General features: G+C 45.8%; 1 protein-coding gene across 7 annotated transcripts in view; it reads left to right on the plus strand.

Annotated features, from left to right (window-relative positions):
- The window catches only part of ADGRA1 (adhesion G protein-coupled receptor A1), a 1,190,508-nt gene that overhangs the window by 983,508 nt on the left and 189,148 nt on the right, over window positions 1–17,852 (plus strand). Inside the window, exon 1 of one of the 7 annotated variants that reach the window (XM_073546514.1) lies at window positions 4,674–4,712. The exons of the other annotated variants lie outside the window; for them this stretch is intronic. Coding sequence (XP_073402615.1) covers window positions 4,689–4,712 — 24 coding nt within the window. The 5' untranslated portion in view covers window positions 4,674–4,688. Of the gene's footprint in view, window positions 1–4,673; window positions 4,713–17,852 lie in introns of those variants that run through there. 7 annotated transcript variants of the gene reach the window in all.

The following is a 17,852-nucleotide window of genomic DNA, read 5'->3' on the forward strand; positions in this document are numbered from 1 at the left end:
AATGGCACTATAATAATAATAAATAATAACAATAATAATAGTAGAGTTGGAAGAGACTTCTAAGTGTATCTGATTTTTTTTTTATTTTAACATAGTCTGTAAGTGGAAAACTCCATTAATGCGATCTCCCCTCGTATCTACATCATAAGAAAATCAGTGTGCCAAGCAATTTTTTGTCAGGATATTTAAAGGGCAAATAATCTTTCATATGATTGCTGATGATTGTTGATGTGTTGTTGTGTTGATTGTTAGTCCAAGTCCTAAATCTCTCACCGAGACCTCAAGCCAATTAGACAATGCATTACAAACACATAGATTTTTTAATACTCTCATAGACTACTCTACTCATGCCCCAGCATAACCATGGTGCTTCTGCCCTTTGTTATAAGCAAAATGTGGGGTTTCAGGAACCTGACCTATACCAAAAATTATTTAAAAGTTTAGGTACCCTTTAAAGGGGTTTTCCAGAACTATTTTCTATTTTTTGTACCTAATGACTAACAGGCAAGTAGTTGCTACCTACCTGCCTGTTGTTTCTGGTGCCAGTGACAGTGGCGGCATTCTCTTTCATTCTACTCTGCCGACAGGGCGTGCCTGCCGACATCATGCTGATTGACAGCCAGCCTCCTGCTGCCTAACTGCAGGGAGCCAGCTCTCACTCAGCATGATGTCACAAGTCACGCCCCGTCAACAGAGCAATGGAGTAAAAAAATAAAATAGTCACGGACAGTCCCTTTAAGGAAAATGAGGACATATGTTGTAGCTTTTCAGATCATTGCAGAAACAACTATTCTAGGAGGTAAGAAGAAATTCAAATGTAAAGAAACATATTCATAAGCTCGGAGGATGTCTGAGCAGCGTGACCTTGGAGACATCAAGAGAAAAGATGTGAGAAAAAAAACGCATCAACCTGTCACTGGCATTGTAGCCCATTATAAGCACTTGATGTTATATCACCTCTCTGTGAAAATACAAAGGAAAGAAGATGCTTGGAACAAAACAGCAACCATAATTTAAACATTAATATAAAAGCAGATAAGAAGCGCTCACCATAGTCTCCCATTTGCCATTCTTCCGTAGAGGCGCTGACAATATGAGTTGTGTGGTTTTACCTTCTGGCTGGCTATTTCCTGTAACTATAGAAAAAGCATTGCTGGATCCTATTACTGTTTATGATGAGCTAGTCACAATATGAAGCATTAAAAGTGAATCATCCAGCCAAAGCTGATAAAAGGAAAGAAAAAGTATAAAAAACTGCAGCAAATCGGCTATTTGTAATGCTTGGAAACAGTGTATCGCTGTAAAGTGCATCTATCATTGAATCCAATAGAGGGGGAGTGAAAAATTCTCCTCGTGTTAGACCATGAACATCAGAAATAATTCCTCTGTGGGATTCAGAACCGCGGTCAATAGATCACTTCGAGCGCAGAGACATTCGACAAATGCAACTTTGTGCCTCAAGCATAATAAACCATGTAAGGTTCTAGAACTAAGGGCATGTGCACGTGACAACTTTTTCAGGCAGATTCCGCCTGGAATTTGCCTGAAAAAGAGTAAAAAAAAATGAACATAACGCACAGCAATGTAGAAATGACATTGCTGTTCACACGTTCAGTCTTTTATTACTTCTTTTAACTTTGGAAAATGTGAGGTGGTTAAAAGAATTAACATGTTAATTATTCGGACGGCTTCTGAAAGGAATCTGTTTGCTAGTTATAGTTCAAATTATAAAAAATAGACAAACATATAAAAATACTCTGGTGTAAAAAAGTAACAGTAAACTGCTAGTGCTAGTAAAAAGATGACAAAGCAGGGTATTTGGTTGATACGGTTGTAAAAAATGTATACTAAGCCGCTCTACCAAACGTCAAGGTGTACCCATCTCAGAGCAGTCCCTAACTGATGTATTTAAAAACCTGATCATGTGTATAGTACCTATATGAGCAGGATTCAGACAAGTAATGTCCGATGTGGACACGATATGGAAGACGGCTTTAATGTGCACGGCCCACAAGGGAGGGGTGGAAACCTCCCTAATCTTGCAAAAACAAGAAAACCAATTGAATACAAACACATGGGCCATGCACACAGTGAAAAAGTCTGTAGGACAGTGTTCACCACCAAAAGAATGAAACACAGATAAACACAGTAAAACAAATGTATAAAAATACTCTGCTGTAAAAAAAGTAACAGTAAACAGCAAGTGCTAGTAAAAAGATGATAACAAAACAGAGTATTTGTTTGATACGTTTTTTGCAAAAAAATGTATACTAAGCCGCTCTACCAAATGTCAAGGTAACCCATATCAGAGCAGTCCTGACCGATGTATTTAAAAACCTGATCATGTGTATAGTACCTACTGTATATGAGCAGGATTCAGACAGGTAATGTCCAATGTGTAGCTGCATAATTTGCGTCTGCTGTACAGCCTGAATACATGTGGGGATTGCCTGTTGGTTAGGGAATTCCCACATGTATTCGGTCTGTCTAGCAGCCGCAAATCATGCAGCTGCGTTGACAAAAAGTAAGCCTCTGAGCATGCCAAAATGCTCTGAGGACACCCGAGCACGCTTGGGAAAGCCCAAGCCATAAGTATACACGCTCATCACTAGTAGCAACATTTTAGCGCAACTCAAGGCTGCGCTAAAATTTTGTGACTTTTGGCATTCTTACACCATTTTAGCGCTGCTCTGACAAAGTGGATAGAGCTCAGACAAGACCAAGGAGTGTGTTAGGCATCAAGTTTCCCCCACTGCACAGGGGAAATCTCAAGACATGTCTTCTGCAATCTCCCATTCCTCTGCGGCTGCAGAGATTCCTGCTCAGCAGAGATGTCGGTCCTGGCGTCTTGCCCAGGCTGATGCTAGGCATCTGGCTGCTCCTTCTGGCTCTGCTACAACACCATGCTTGAGTCAGCAGCAAGCAGACGCTTCTGGGACTAAGTCCTGTCTTTTGCTTACTGAGCATGCCCGTGGAACAACCTCTCATTGGAGGTCGGAGGTCACATGCGCAGGTCCCGTTCCTGCTCGGATTGGTCCACTGGGAAGATCCCGGAAGGACGCCGCTATGAAAGCATCGCGTGGCCGCTTGGCCATGCGCTAGGATAAACTCAAATGCTTATGGTGTGTATGATGATGGATGCATGTATCTGGTGACTGACTCATTATAAAACCCCTACCCTTGGTTGTGTCTGTTGTTAGGGTCTTGTGGTTAGAGTCAGTGCCTGTCAGTGGCTAGGCTATATGCCACAGTGCATCCCAGTCCTCTGCACTTGCTAGCATCTGATATTGCCGCTCTGCTCAGGGCACTGTTGTACCGTGCCAGGTGGCAGTAGCTGCCAGTGCGGTGCCGTGCGCAACTCTAGAGCTTTCCTCCCCACTCTGGGTGGTTAGTGGCGTCCGTCGAAGTGGTACAGTGCACTCTTGGCGCGATTATATATTCCTTTCATTTAGCTGGCACCGCAGTCGTGGCGCCGAGCGCTGATGGTCTAGAGGAGCTCTAGCCCTGTGCCTCTGGGACAGAGTTCTGTGACCTTTAATTAGCACTCACCCAGCCGAGCTCTGTGAGTTCAACAGGCTCCGGTGTTTATTTTAGCGGCTCTGTGAGGTAACAGAGTTCGCTCCTGATCACACCGGATCAGTGGTTAACCCGCCGGTGTGCGTTTTGTATTCCGCCATTACTAAGCAGCAGTTTTCCATCTCTGCACGATGGACCCTGGGCTGCGAATGCATCTAGCCTCTACTTTATATTATTAGGTGCGTTCTGCAAGCCCTAACAGAGTGTCAACTGGCATTCAACAATTTTATGACAAGTGATGGAGTTTGTATGCCACAAATCATATTCCTGCAGTGACCAGAGTAGGAATTGTGGCAAGTCGCACACGGATGCCCAAGTCACTTGTCCGACGCTCCTGATTCATTATGAATTAATGAATCAGGAGCGTCTGATTCCAGTACACTATCTCATCAAGACCGGTGTTAACAACGATGAATCCGGGACTCTAGAGCTTAGAAGGAAGTAAAGAAGGATTTCTTATCTCGCAAGTCACGTCATCAATGAGTGTCGCCGAGCTCTATAGAACAAGACCAGTATTAAATACATCCTATACTTTTTGTTAAGAACCCACGGTAGATCACAGTTGGTGCCAAGTACAAAATATAATTTACCTCAAATAAGTCTTAGCTCATACTGACATTACTGTCTTTTGATATCAGTTTTTGGCCCGGGTGAGTTATTTTAATTAAAGCTTTGTCTAACTGCTCCGTCTCTTGTGTCACTGGAGGAGCTCCTTTTATTGATCGAGCGATCACCATTTTTTTTGTTCTTCCTGTATCTGATAAACTAGACTGCTATACTTGCCAGCTTGTGATGAACTGAATAGCCTGCCAGTAGTTCGCCATATCTGTGTGACTGATGGTTGTAGGGTCCACAAGGGACATTACAAAAATGTAGTTTTGTCAAAGGCTTTATCACTGCTATGGTGCAATCTGGCACTGAGGTTTCACAAAGTGTCCATCTATTTAGAGAACGTCTGTCTGAATAAGTCTATGATGGTTTCTTCTAATTATTTTTTTTTCTATAGTAACTAAAAAATAATGTGTTTTATTACTTTTTGCAGAACTGGTGATAAATTACCCCCTCCTTACCCCCCAAAAAACAGTCTTTATGCAATCTCGTATGTCGTATTCATGGTGGATTGTATGATATATCAGGTATGTAAAATTTCTCTGCCATCTAGCTTGCAAGCACAGTGCTGAAGCTGGCCGAGATTAGGAAGTAACAGCGCGCGCCAGCGATCCCGACCAGCTTCAAACAGTTCTTACAAGCTCAGTAGAAAAGAGCTTGTAAGTACTGCACATGTTCATTTGTCTAGCGGCAGTGGTCGGTCTGCAAAAATTGATCTGTCAACAAAAGTGTTAATATCTCAAGAACGGCTGCAAATTGCATCAAGCTGTAAACTGCGCATTTACTTCTATATACAAGCGCTATCCGACGATATCTATGTATGAAGAGGTGAACAAACCTTTAACTATGAATTACATTGGGATATCATATATCGGTCTCTTCATTTTTACTTCCGTGCAGTAGGTAAGGTATATAGGCTTTACATGCCTAGCAAGGCTTAGACAACAGGACGCACATTCTTAGATGGTTGCTATGGTTTTAATGCAAACTTGCAAATTATGAGTAAAAATACACCATAGCCGTACATTCCCTAAGGCTTTTTCAAGTAACAATGTGATAAAAAGACTCTGTAATTGGAGAAAAATGATATGTTTTATATATATATAATATATAAAGCTCAATGTGTGTGTGTGTGTATGTATGTGTGTCCGGGATTGGCATCTGCATCGTCGTAGCTACAGCCACAAAACTTTGCACAGTCACACATCTGGACCCCAAGAGCGTCATAGGCTATGTTGTGAGGCAACATTTTAACCCCGCCCATTCCAATTAACCAAAAAATTTTGCCCCTATCTACATAATGGGGAAAAAGTGAAAGGAAAAGTGTTGGAGGCAAATTGACAGCTGCCAGATGTGAACAAGGGGGACTTAAAGAACGAGAGCGATGGCGCCAAAGAGTATATACCGTACAGTCGCTAAGGTGGGGCCCTGACATGTGATACTCACCACACACGGGGATATGAACACACACACAAAATGCGCAACACACTACCACGTGCTTCAACACATACACCAGCCTCTGCACACATTTCACCACACATACACCAACCTCGCCACATAAAAGTCGAAACACAAAAGTCGCCACTCAAAACTCACCAGCTGTCCCAGAGCTGTTTAAAAGATGAAAGCTGAGCTGTGATTGGCTGCTATCAGCAACAGTTTTCGTTGTGGACAGTTGTGGTAACTGAGGCCTATTATTCTTATCATTTCTATGGTGTTATCGTCCTTCTGTAAAGCTGGAAATAACACAATTTATTACCGTGCCAACACAGACCACCCTCTGACACAGACTGCAGGGGGAGCCCAGTATCACACAGGATAGGATTAGATACACGGCTCAGCAGTCAGTATCACACAGGAGAGGATTAGACACATGGCTCAGCAATCATTATCACACAGGATAGGATTAGATACATGGCTCAGCAGTCAGTATCACACAGGATAGGATTAGATACACAGCTCAACAGTCAGTATCACACAGGATAGGATTAGATACACAGCTCAGCAGGCAGGATCACACAGGAAGGGATTAGATACACAGCTCATCAGTCAGTATCACTCAGGATAGGATTAGATACACAGCTCAGCAGTCAGTATCACACAGGATAGGATTAGATACACAGCTCAGCACACAGTATCACACAGAATAGTATTAGATACACGGCTCAGCAGACAGTATCACACAGAATAGGATTAGATACAAGGCTCAGCAGTCGGTATCACACAGGATAGGATTAGATGCACGGTTTTTATGAGCAATATAATCATTATAATTTGTTATAACTAACCACAGTTGGTTACTATGCCCAGGCAACGCCGGACTCTTCAGCTAGTATATATATATTGAGAGAGAGAGAGAAATGGGGCCGGCGTTACGCTACCGCATAACACGGACAAGTGCTATGCGAGAAAACATCCGAGTGCTGTGCGTTATACGCTGATGCCGGCAGCGGAGGAGATGGAGGAATTAGTTTCTCTACCTCCTGCGCAGCTGTGCTCCGATTTTCTCTGTGCGAGAGGCTCGGAGCAATGTAGCATGACTCTAGCCTCCCGCACGCAGCAGATCAGGAGCCGAGGGTCATTTGCATACTGCATCCAATTCTCTCGTATCGCATGCTATATGCTAGTCTGACTCAAGCCATACATATATAATCCTAATAAGTGGTCATTTTTATTTTTTTATATTTGTAAAAAAATTCGATATTTCATCTTCATTCTAAAAGTAAAAAATGTAAAAAAAATAAACAAAAAACACAATAAAAAATGAGCTTTGAAATAATTAAACCAAATATTCTCAGATTTGCCATATTTATTTCTACCCTATCCTTGCGGTTCTTAAATGAAATCGGTAAATAAGATAAACCACTTATATGGGCAAGCAGGTGTTTGAAATAGAAAATATAATGGTGTTGTTGAGTTTACATCTGTGGCTGCATTCCCGAGCAATTCACATTTTCATTCATATCCAAATGAGGTGTTAAGTGCTCTGGGCGTGACAAGCCTCTGAATGGTAAGGGTCTTTTCAGTACCAGCCTCTTTAGCTTGATTGATAACTCTCTGTGTGATATCCTTGCCTGATGTCATACACTCGCAGGGAGCTATGAATTAAGCTAAAGAGGTTGCTCTGTGGGGATACAACCTACGGAGACAGAGAGAATTGCTCTGTCACACCCAGAGAACGTAAAGAGGTTGTCCACTACTTTAACATTGATGGCCTATTCTTAGGCTATGTCATCAATGTCTTATAAATGTGGGTGCGACATCCAGGACCCTTGTCAATCAGCTGTTCTCCATGTTGATTTAAATGGGGGGGATATTGTGCTATGCAGTAGACGGAGCTGTGTAGTGACATAACTGGTCAGTTCTGGCCACCGCCGATATTGAGAACAGCTGATCAGTGGGGATGCTGGGTGTCAACCCCCCACCGATCAGACATTGATGACCTGTCCTAGGGCATCAATGTTAAAGTAGTGGACAACCTCTTTAATGCCTCATATGCATATTAATGAAAACACCCAAGATGTTCTTCTCCAAAATTGGCGACCTCCTCTATAAATCAGAGCAGCCAATAAAGTGTAGAAGCATTCATGTATATATTTTTTTACAATAAAACACAATTAGCATACTCCTACACATATGATACTCAGCACATGAATGTAATTCCAATTTAAGAAAGCAAAACAATTTGCTTAGTCTTTGGTATTGACCCAGAGTTACACCCTTTTAGGCCTTTTTTAGGAGGATCTGAGTTTAGCACAACTTCTTCTATTAAAGTGCACCTGCATCAGCAACAGCAATATGGAAGAGAAGAAAATCCAAATGGTCACCTGCAACACATGCTACATGTTTACGGATCTTCCGGCCCAAAAACTCAACTTTACCTGTCAGAAGTGCAAACTTGTTGCCCTCTTAGAGGAAAAGGTGCAGGGACTGGAAGAAAGAATAGCAACTTTGAAGATAATTAAAGAAAATGAGGACTTCTTGGATGAAGCAGAAGCAACCATTCAGGATACGGAAAGTGAGAAAAGCTTCAGAGCTAGTGTTGAGCGACTTTTGGTTTTTTAGTGTCGAGTTTCGTTTCATGAAACCCGGCTTTTCCAAAAGTCGGGTCGAGCAAAATTGGCCGACTATAGGGAAAAGTCGGGGTCGTCCCGAAACACGAAAACCAATGTAAGTCAATGGAGAATTAAAGTCGGCAGTGAGAGGAGGACAGGAAACACACCTACAGTGCCCATTTGAATGCCAAAAGCATAAATTCTTGTTACTGAAGCTTGTCAACCTTAATTAACTTCATAATACTAGTTAAGCACTGAAAAATGGGGGTTATTTGGATACAGTTGTGGGGGGGGAGGGCTGGCTCCAGGTTTTCGTGGGCCCAGGGCCAAAGAGCGCCCCTTTAACACATACCACAACTCATGATGCTCCGATACGGCAGAGAAATAGCAGTATAGTGCAATGAAAAATACTTCACTTCTTACATCTCATGACTGATATCCATTTTAAATTCTCGAATACCTCCAAAAACAGACAGTATATAACTCCATACAGTATTATGGCCAGCGCTTAGTGCGCTATACAGAGTAATGAGGCCCATATATTTCTCCATACGGAATCATTATTCCCATATAATGCTTCAAACCGTATATGATGAGCTCCACATAATGCTACAGTATATGTTGGTCCCAATGGATGAAGCTCCACTGTCTTATGGGCCCAAATAATGCTCCAAATATAATGGGCCCCATTTCTACTGCTCTAGTGTATAATGGGCCCTGTAAATGCTGCTCCAGTGTCTGATGTCCACCTTTGGAATGCTCCAGTGTATGGTGGGCCCCATATATCATTCACCAGAGTATAGTGCTCCCCAAAAATTGCTGTCCCAACATTGAAAACAAATACATAAGTCTCCTTGCTAGGGAATCCCTGCACTACTATGAACTCCTTGTCGTCCCCATCTTCCATCTCACTGCACTTGGCTGTTTAGGCCCTCCCACCGGCAGAGACACTTTTGCGTACTATGCGGTGCCCTGTGCCAGTGCCATCGCCCATGAGTATGCCCCCCCACCTGCTCAAGGAACCTGCACTTTCATCTGCACCTTCCTCTTTGTCACCGTGTAAGGTGGTATAGTATGCGGGAAGGGGAACCTGAGTTCCTCTGGGTCAGATTCTGGCTGTGTAGAGTGCGAGGGGAATGTAGTGGTCTGGGTCAATGTACCAGCAGCATCATCCAGCAGTGGCTGGGCCTCAGTGCACTTGTGGTGTCCCCAAGAGTACGGTCGCCACTGTGGCATTGCCTTCCTCCTAGGGAGTGTATTGTCAAGCTTGGGAGCAACGAAGGATCTCTCTAGCAGTGAAACCAACACACAACACATTTCCCACTCCAGGCCAGCAGGGAGACCTCTGAACCTGACTGCTGAGGAGCTGCTCTCTGTGGTCGGGAGGAGGTAAGTTAGGGCACTCTGTGCAGGGAAGGGGAAGTGTGTGGACGTGAGAAGGGGAGCTGGAGGATGAGCAGAGTTAAGGCTTTACTCCTAGCTGGAGCGCATGGTCCGGATTCCGGTCTCCGAGTTTGTAGGGACACTGACGTTCCTGCAGCAGAAACCGGGGGAAGTAGCATCTATAAATGCTCTGTACCCAACTAAGGCTCGGAGGCCCCAGCATCGACGTGTGCGAGGCAGAAGGAAAAGGCTACAGCTGTCTGCCATACAAGTAAAGTCTGAGGAACATCTGTTAGACAGTGCCATGGTCTGACAGTTTTAAATTGGACAAAGTGAATTTTTTTTACTTTGTCAAGTGCAATGTGTGACGTGATTGCCCCCGGTGGCCATTGGAATTAGCACACGTGGTGTTTTTCATTCTAAGTTGCCCGGTGGTGGTTAGTGGTATCGCACTTTAGGTTTAATGCGCACATAATTATAAATCAGGTGTGAGGCTCTATAAATTAGTCTCAGGGTATTCAATCATTGTTGGTGATAGTTGTTCATTTGCAACCAACCTTGGTGGTGGAAGGAGCTGGAGAGATTGCTCAGCTCAATCTGAGTTCTGATGTGGAAGGAGTCACCGAAGGGAGTTCTTTGCAGCGCTTACTGAACTTGGTGGCAGCTATTCAGGAGGAAGGCTGCAGTCGGTTGCTGGACTCTGTACTGGAGCATTTGCACAGAGAGAGCTAAGTTTTCTATTTCCCCTGTTTGTGACTTTCCTTATGTGTGATCTAGTGCAGTGGTGGGATTAGTTTCCGCACCGGCCAATGCCCTAGCGAGGGACTAGGTTCAGGGCGAGTCAGGGCATAAGGTTCGCGTGCGGCGACAGGTGCGGAGCCTGTTTAGGGAACGTAAGGAGTGCAGGGACGCTTCCTCAGGGGAGCTTAGGAGGTCTCCACTTCTCTATTTCCTATTACAGGGCCCACCACTGTAATTGTTCCTGTGTTTCCCCTTATTATTTAAATTCGCCAGCTGGAGGCGGGGTATCCAGTTTTACGTGTACTTTTTAAATTCGCCAGCTGGAGGCGGTGTATCCGGCTGCACGTTCCGTTATTATTTAAATTCGCCCCGCTGGAGGTGCTGTATCCAGGGTCACGTGTGTCATAAATTCACCCTGCTGGAGGCGCTGTGTCCAGTCACACGTTGATCATTACAGACAGGAGGCGTTTCAGTGAACCACGGTCCTGTGAGTGCTTCCCCCACAAGCGCTAGAAAGGAGACGTTCAGGAAGGTACATGTTGGCGGAGTGTTGGAATGGGAGCTCTCCATTCTGGTCCCGGAGGTTGGCAGAGGTCCTGACCCAGAGGACACAGCACAGAGGCAGGCATCTGTGTAACCTGCAGACTGTGAGTAAAGCTTTGGAACTGCACGCTCTGGTGTCCTACAGTTATTCCAGCACCGCTACATCTGGGTACCAGCACCTACACCACCTGTGCCTTTCCCCCATCACTACATCTACACTTCCCTGGGACTCCAGCTCCACTTGTGGGGAGCTTCACCATCTTTCTGCACAACACCATCAGTCCCAGAGGATCTGCATGCAGCGTCGGCCTAACATCTATGTTGCCGAACACCACAGGTGGCATCAAACTATCTATATAAACTCTTTACCATTATACCACGCCATTTACATGGGCGCCCAGGGCCACCGTCTGGGTCACCGCTGCTGTGATACATCCCACTGACACCGGCCCGGTACCGAGTACCCCACAGCCCTGGGAGGGCGACCCATATGCCGACTGCTGATCGGGCGGCGTTATTCCCACGAACCTCCAAACAGCGTCCCTGAAGGCAAAGTTTTTGGTTTCCGGGGGCAGTATGATTGCAAAGCTGTACCTTAAAGGAATATCCAAAAGGGCACCACCAGGAGTGGAGCTTGTGGCTTAATTGGACTGCACCCGGGAAACCACTACCATACAAGCTACAGAAAAGATGGACAGATTGCAAGCTTTGTCGATTCTGTGTGTGGTGTGGTATGTCTGTTTGTAGTTGTGCTAGCGATTTCTCAGCTTTATTCCGTTAATGACCGAGACTCCGGCATGGCCCCGCGGTACGCGTCAAGCTTACTAGAGGGATACGCGATGCTGTGGCACGTGAGATCGAGCAATAACAGGTCTTGCATTCCAGTACATGTCCGGGGCTGCATGCACGCTACACTGAAAGGATCAGCTTTTGTCGCTTACAGGTGCAGATAACCTGCTGAACTCCGTTAGTGATGGGTATCTGGGATTCAGATTATTCCCCGCGAACGATGATTTCCCAGTAAGTTCAGGTCAACCGCAATTCCGGAGTTAGGCCTAACCGTCATTCCTGAAAAAATTACATGTCCAAACCACAGGTGCTGTAGCTTGCTTAACAGCTCGGCAGCCGTTCTCAGGCCCAGTATGGATTCAACAACATTGTAGAAAGTTGATAAAGGGTACAGTTTCACCGGATAACACGTATATATGTAGCCTAGTTTACACATTAAAAATATATGTCTATAGATCAGGAGGCAGACTCAGATGTTCTCAGGCCCAGTATGGATTTGACCAGATTGTACAAAGTTGAGAAAGGGTACTTTATCACTGGATAGCAGGTATATATAGCATAGTTTAAACATGTAACATCTCCGTGTTCTCAGTATGGATTACACAGCAATCTAAAAAGTGGAAAAAAGGAAATGCATTTGAGGCATACACAACTATATACTTTTGGTGTTATTTTTAAATCTTCATATATATTTCTGTCTCAGTAATACAGTCCAGCCTCTCCGCAATAGGAAATGAGATGCATGCAATTAGTGACATAAAGGCTATTGATTGCAGAAATCTAGGAATTATTATTCACGGGAAAAACTTCCGTCACAATTCTCATAGGCGATGCTGACCCTCAATTAATTTGTGTGTTGAGACAGTGAAAACATTTTTTTGTGAATAAAGTCTTGCTGTATCGCACTTCCGTTGATTCCATCACTGTTACTCATCTCAATCCAATTTTTATCACAGGGAGCGATGTAAACATGGTGCTCACTGGCTATCATGATCTGTCACGTAACTTTAGAGTGCAAAAGACAGAAGCCACATGCCGTAGGCGATTCTATTTGATTAGCATGAGAGGGTACATTTTGAAATGTGCGCCGGAATGTCACACGTTTGTGAGTAGGAAAAAGGTGAAAGCTGATGATAAACCACCACTGCATGTAAATTGTGAGTCGACGTCCATAAGAAATGGAAGCCACTGATCATCTGGAGCTAGAGCCTGGCCAGCAGGACAGGGCATAGCTACATCTTAACCATCATCTTTCAGTTCAATCAATTTGTAGTGGCAGTCCCAGTGAAGGATTTGACAGCCCAGACTACACAGCGGAGGAGCAGGGAGAGGTAAACATTGCAAATGCTGGGGCCCTGCCCAAGAAAGGGGGGCACACTCGTGGGCGTCGGTACTGGCACTGGGCCCCTCATAGTATGGCGGTGTGTCTGACGGCGGGTGTGTACCACCACTGTCAGAGACACTTGATTGCACTATGAGGGACCCTATGCCAGTGCCCGTGCCCAAGAGTCGGCCTACCCACCTGTCCAGGGCAACGGCACTCGCACGGTTTTGTGCGCTAGGTGGTGACCCCGGCCATGGGGGGGGCACCCACTTAGGGAGGTTTACAAAGTGGCATATGTAGATGTGGGTCATTCAGCTGCTGCAAAAGGCGAAATAGGTCAAGTTCGCGGAATAGGAGGAGGAGGACCAAAGCAAGCCATTTTTCTGGCAACCTATGTGTCATCAAGGGAAGGTGGGACAAAATCCTTGGAAACCCATGCATGGTTCATATTAATGAATAGCACACTTGCAGCTGGGCAAGCGAGCTCCTGTAAGGCATATTGTGCCAATTCAGGCCAGGTGTCCAGTTTAGCGGCCCAAAAGTCAAAGGGGAATGACCTGTGCGGGAGAACATCGATATGGGAGGAAAAGTAGTTGTTAACCATAGTTGACAACTGCTGTCTCCTGTCACTTTCCATCGATGCAGTATTACCAGTTGTGTGAGCGGTCCGTGAAAAATCAGTCCACAACATTGTCATGAAACCCCTGTCTCCAACGCCACTTCTGCTGTGTGCACCACGAACACCTCTGCCAAGCTGCCCCCGGCCCGTACGGCTCGTGTGAGAACCATCACCGCTGCTATGTGCTGGGAATGCCTCAACCAACCGGTTAACCAGAGTTGCTTGTTTAGTAGCCAATATTAGGTCAAGGTTCTCCTGTGGCATGATGTTTTGTAATTTGCCTTTATAGCGTGGATCCAGGATGCTGGCCAACCAGTAGTCGTCATCGTTCATCATTTTGGCAATGCATGAGTCCCTTTTTAGGATCTGCAAGGCATAATCTGACATGTGGGCCAATATTCCCGGTGTCAATGATGCACTGCGCGTGCTGGGTGGAGGAGCACTTTCTGGCAAATCCACATCCCTCCAGTCACGCACAAACCCTGTACCAGACCTTGCCACGCCAACATTTTCACTTGCCCCACGAGATGCATCCTCCTCCTCTAAGTAATCATCCCCATCATCATCCTCCTCCTCCTCTTCTTCCTCCACCTCGTCCAGGAGAGGTCCCTGAGCAGACAATGGCTGAATGTCATCAAGGATTCCCTCCACCTCTTCCTCCTCGTCAACATTGGCTGCAGATGCCTGCTCCTTAAGGTGCGTCAAAGTTTGCATGAGCAGACGCATAAGTGGGATGCTCATGCTTAGGATGGCGTCGTCTGCGCTTACCAGCCGTGTGTATTCCTCAAAACACTGAAGGACTTTACAGAGGTCTTTCAGCTTCGACCACTGCACACCTGTCAACTCCATGTCTGCTCTCAAAGTGCATGGCCGTGTATCCTCCACAAATGCATTATGGCCTGCCTCTGCTCGCACAGCCGCTCAACCATGTGCAGGGTGGAGTTCCACCTTGTTGCAATGATAATTATTGAGGAAGCACTGCACCACCAGGTTCAAGGTGTGAGCCAAGCAAGGTATGTGGCTGAGTTTTGAAAGGGCTATGGCTGCCACAAAATTACGGCCATTATCACTAACTACCTTGCCTGCCTCAAGATGTACACTGCCCAGCCATGACTCAGTTTGTCGCTGAAAGTACTCGGCCAGCACCTCGGTGGTGTGTCTGTCGCCCAATCACATCATCTGCAACACAGCCTGCTGGCGCTTTCCACTAGCTGCTCGATAGGGTGACACCTCGTGTGCAACAGTGGCAGCTGCAGATGGAGTGCTCGTACAACTGCGCTCTGTGGACGAGCTTTCGCTTCTGGAGGAGGAGGAGGAGGAGGGTCGAACGCCTACAGCCAACTGTTTCCTATACCGTGGGCTAGGCAGCACTGTCCCACCACCGCTGTCCCCTGTGGACCCTGCATCCACCACATTAACCCAGTGCGCAGTGATGGACACGTAACGGCCCTGGCCATGCCGACTGGACCATGCATCAGTTGTGAGGTGCACCTTTCCACTCACTGACTGCTTGAGTGCATGGACAATGCGGTCTTTCACATGATGGTGGAGGGCTGGGATGGCTTTGCGAGAGAAGAAGTGGTGACTGGGTAGGTCATAGCGTGGTACTGCATAGGCCATGAGTTCGCGGAAAGCTGCGCTTTCCACCATCCGATAGGGCATCATCTCTAACGAGATTAGTTTGGCAATGTGGGCGTTCAAACCCAGTGTACGCGGATGAGAGACTGAGTACTTTCTTGACCTACTCATAGTCTCTGGGAGGGTGAGCTGGACTTGAGAGCTGCATATGGTGGAAGTAGCGGAGGACAGGGCGGACTGAGAGAGGGTTGATGATGGTGATGGAGTTGGTGTTCTTTCTGATGGCCTAGATTCAGTATTTCGTTGATATAACAGTGGGATTCCCTGACTGCTGTGGCCTTGCAACGACACCTCAACATTTGCTGCTGTGCTAACCCGTGGGCTTACAGTGGGTGAAACAATGTAGCGTTGCTGACTACCTTCTTTGTGATCAGTTACACATGTGGTACTTGAGGTGTGGTGTTGTGTCCACGCTTGCAAGTGCATGCTGGTTAAATGTCTAAGCATGCAACTGGTATTCAAATTTTTCAGATTTTTCCCTCGGCTAAAGGTCTTTGCGCACTTCTTACAGATAACCTTGGCCTGATCATGAGGATTTTGGTCAAAAAAGTGCCACACTGCACTCTTCCTACTTTGGCAGACATTTTGCGGCCTAGCACGCTGTGATATTTTGACCCTCTCGACAAGCTGTCCAGCAACTCTTTTGATTTTTGGAACCTGTCTTTGGAGTGCTCCGGGCCTGCCAGATAACAGCTGTTGCGATGTCGATGTCTGCTGTGGATGCTCCTCCTCCTCATCTGAGCTATTGGAAGCAGCACCCTCTTCCCCCAATGGATGCCAATCTGGGTCAACAACTGGGTCATCCATCACCTCCTCTTCAATGTCATGTGCACCTTCCTCTGTGTCACCGTGTATGGTGGTATAGTGTGCGGGAAGGGGCACCTGAGTCTCATCAGAGTCAGAATCTGGCTCTGTACACTGCGAGGACAATGTAGTGCTCTGAGTGAATGTACCAGCAGAATCACCTATCAGTGGCTGTGCATCAGTGCACTCCATGTCAGATTCATCTTGGCCTGGGTCATTCACCATTTCACTTGATAATCCAGGCATGGTATGTGAAAACAGCTCCATGGAGTAATCAGTAGTATGGCCTGCGTCATCTTTCAATCTTGGTTGGGGTGAAGGACACAAGGAAAGGTGTGGTTCATGAACATGAGCCTCCAATGACGACTCAGTGCTTTTATTTTTTACAACTTCAGAAGAGGAGGCGATAGAGCTGGAGGCTGAGTCAGCAATGTAAGCCAAAACTTTTTCCTGAAGCTCTGGCTCTAAAAGCGGTTTGCCAACTCCTAGAAAACTAAGCCTTCGAGGCCTTGTGGAGCCAGACGATGACGCAGGCTCAACACCTCCTGCATTCGGTCCTATTTTGCTTTTGCCACTACCATCAGATCCACCACCAACACCATCATTACCAGCTGCCAACCCCCGCCCAATTCCACGGCCTCTTCCACCAGCCTTCCTCATTTTTGGTAGAAATGTAGACAAAATCCAACAAACTATATAGTAATGTAAAACAAGGTACAAGGTGTCTATAGGACAGGGGAGATTTTGAATTTCTGCACACACTTGTGGACACTGGACACTTTTTGATTGTGTGAGGCCCACTGAATATCGCAGCGCTATGTCACAGGCTCGATGTCGCAGGTGTGAAAAATGTCACTAGAGGATAACGGAGATTTTGAATTTCTGCACACACTTGTGGACACTGGACACTTTTGGATTGTGTGAGGCCCACTGAATATCACAGCGCTATGTCACAGGCTCGATGTCGCAGGTGTGAAAAATGTCACTAGAGGATAACGGAGATTTTGAATTTCTGCACACACTTGTGGACACTGGACACTTTTGGATTGTGTGAGGCCCACTGAATATCACAGCGCTATGTCACAGGCAGAAATTGGCTAGTGTATGACAAACTACAAGGTGTATATAGAATTGGGCAGAATAGGAATCTCCCTAGAATGTAGGTCTGTAAGAACGGAACAAGTCCTCGACTTATCCTTACAGAGCGACACACAGATGGCTTCACTGTGGTCGTGATTACAGCCATTACACGGTACTGAGAGAGGAGCGTGCACGTACACGGCTGTCCGGTGTACGTAAAATTGTCAAGCTCCGTGTTTTTTAAGTATACGGACTGACACACGCTGTCTCTCTATAGTTTTGAATGTGATCAAACAGCAAATATATTCAACTGTTTGAAAGTTACACAAAACTAGAAGGTGCAGGTCTGTAAGAATGGAACATGTCCTCGACTTATCCTTACAGAGTGACACACAGGTAGCTTCACTGTGGCTGTGATAACAGCCGTTACACGGTACTGTGTGAGGAGTGTGCACCGCTGTATGGTGTGAAAAAATGCACGCTCAGTACCTCACCAGGACAAAAAAAAAAAATTGGGATTGCTTTTAAAAAAGCAGTTTGCAGAGCAGTGGTTAAACAGCAATGCAGCCGTCAGGAGGCCTTAGAAGGCAGCCTAACAACCAACACCGCAGATCCAGCAAAATATAGCCTCCACTTGCACTGCACACACAGTGACTGGTGTGTTGTACAGGCAAAATCGCTAGCAGCAGAA

Source organism: Dendrobates tinctorius, unplaced genomic scaffold (assembly GCF_039654945.1).
Source record: "Dendrobates tinctorius isolate UK_male_01 unplaced genomic scaffold, ASM3965494v1 ptg000147l, whole genome shotgun sequence".
NCBI lineage: Eukaryota > Metazoa > Chordata > Amphibia > Anura > Dendrobatidae > Dendrobates > Dendrobates tinctorius.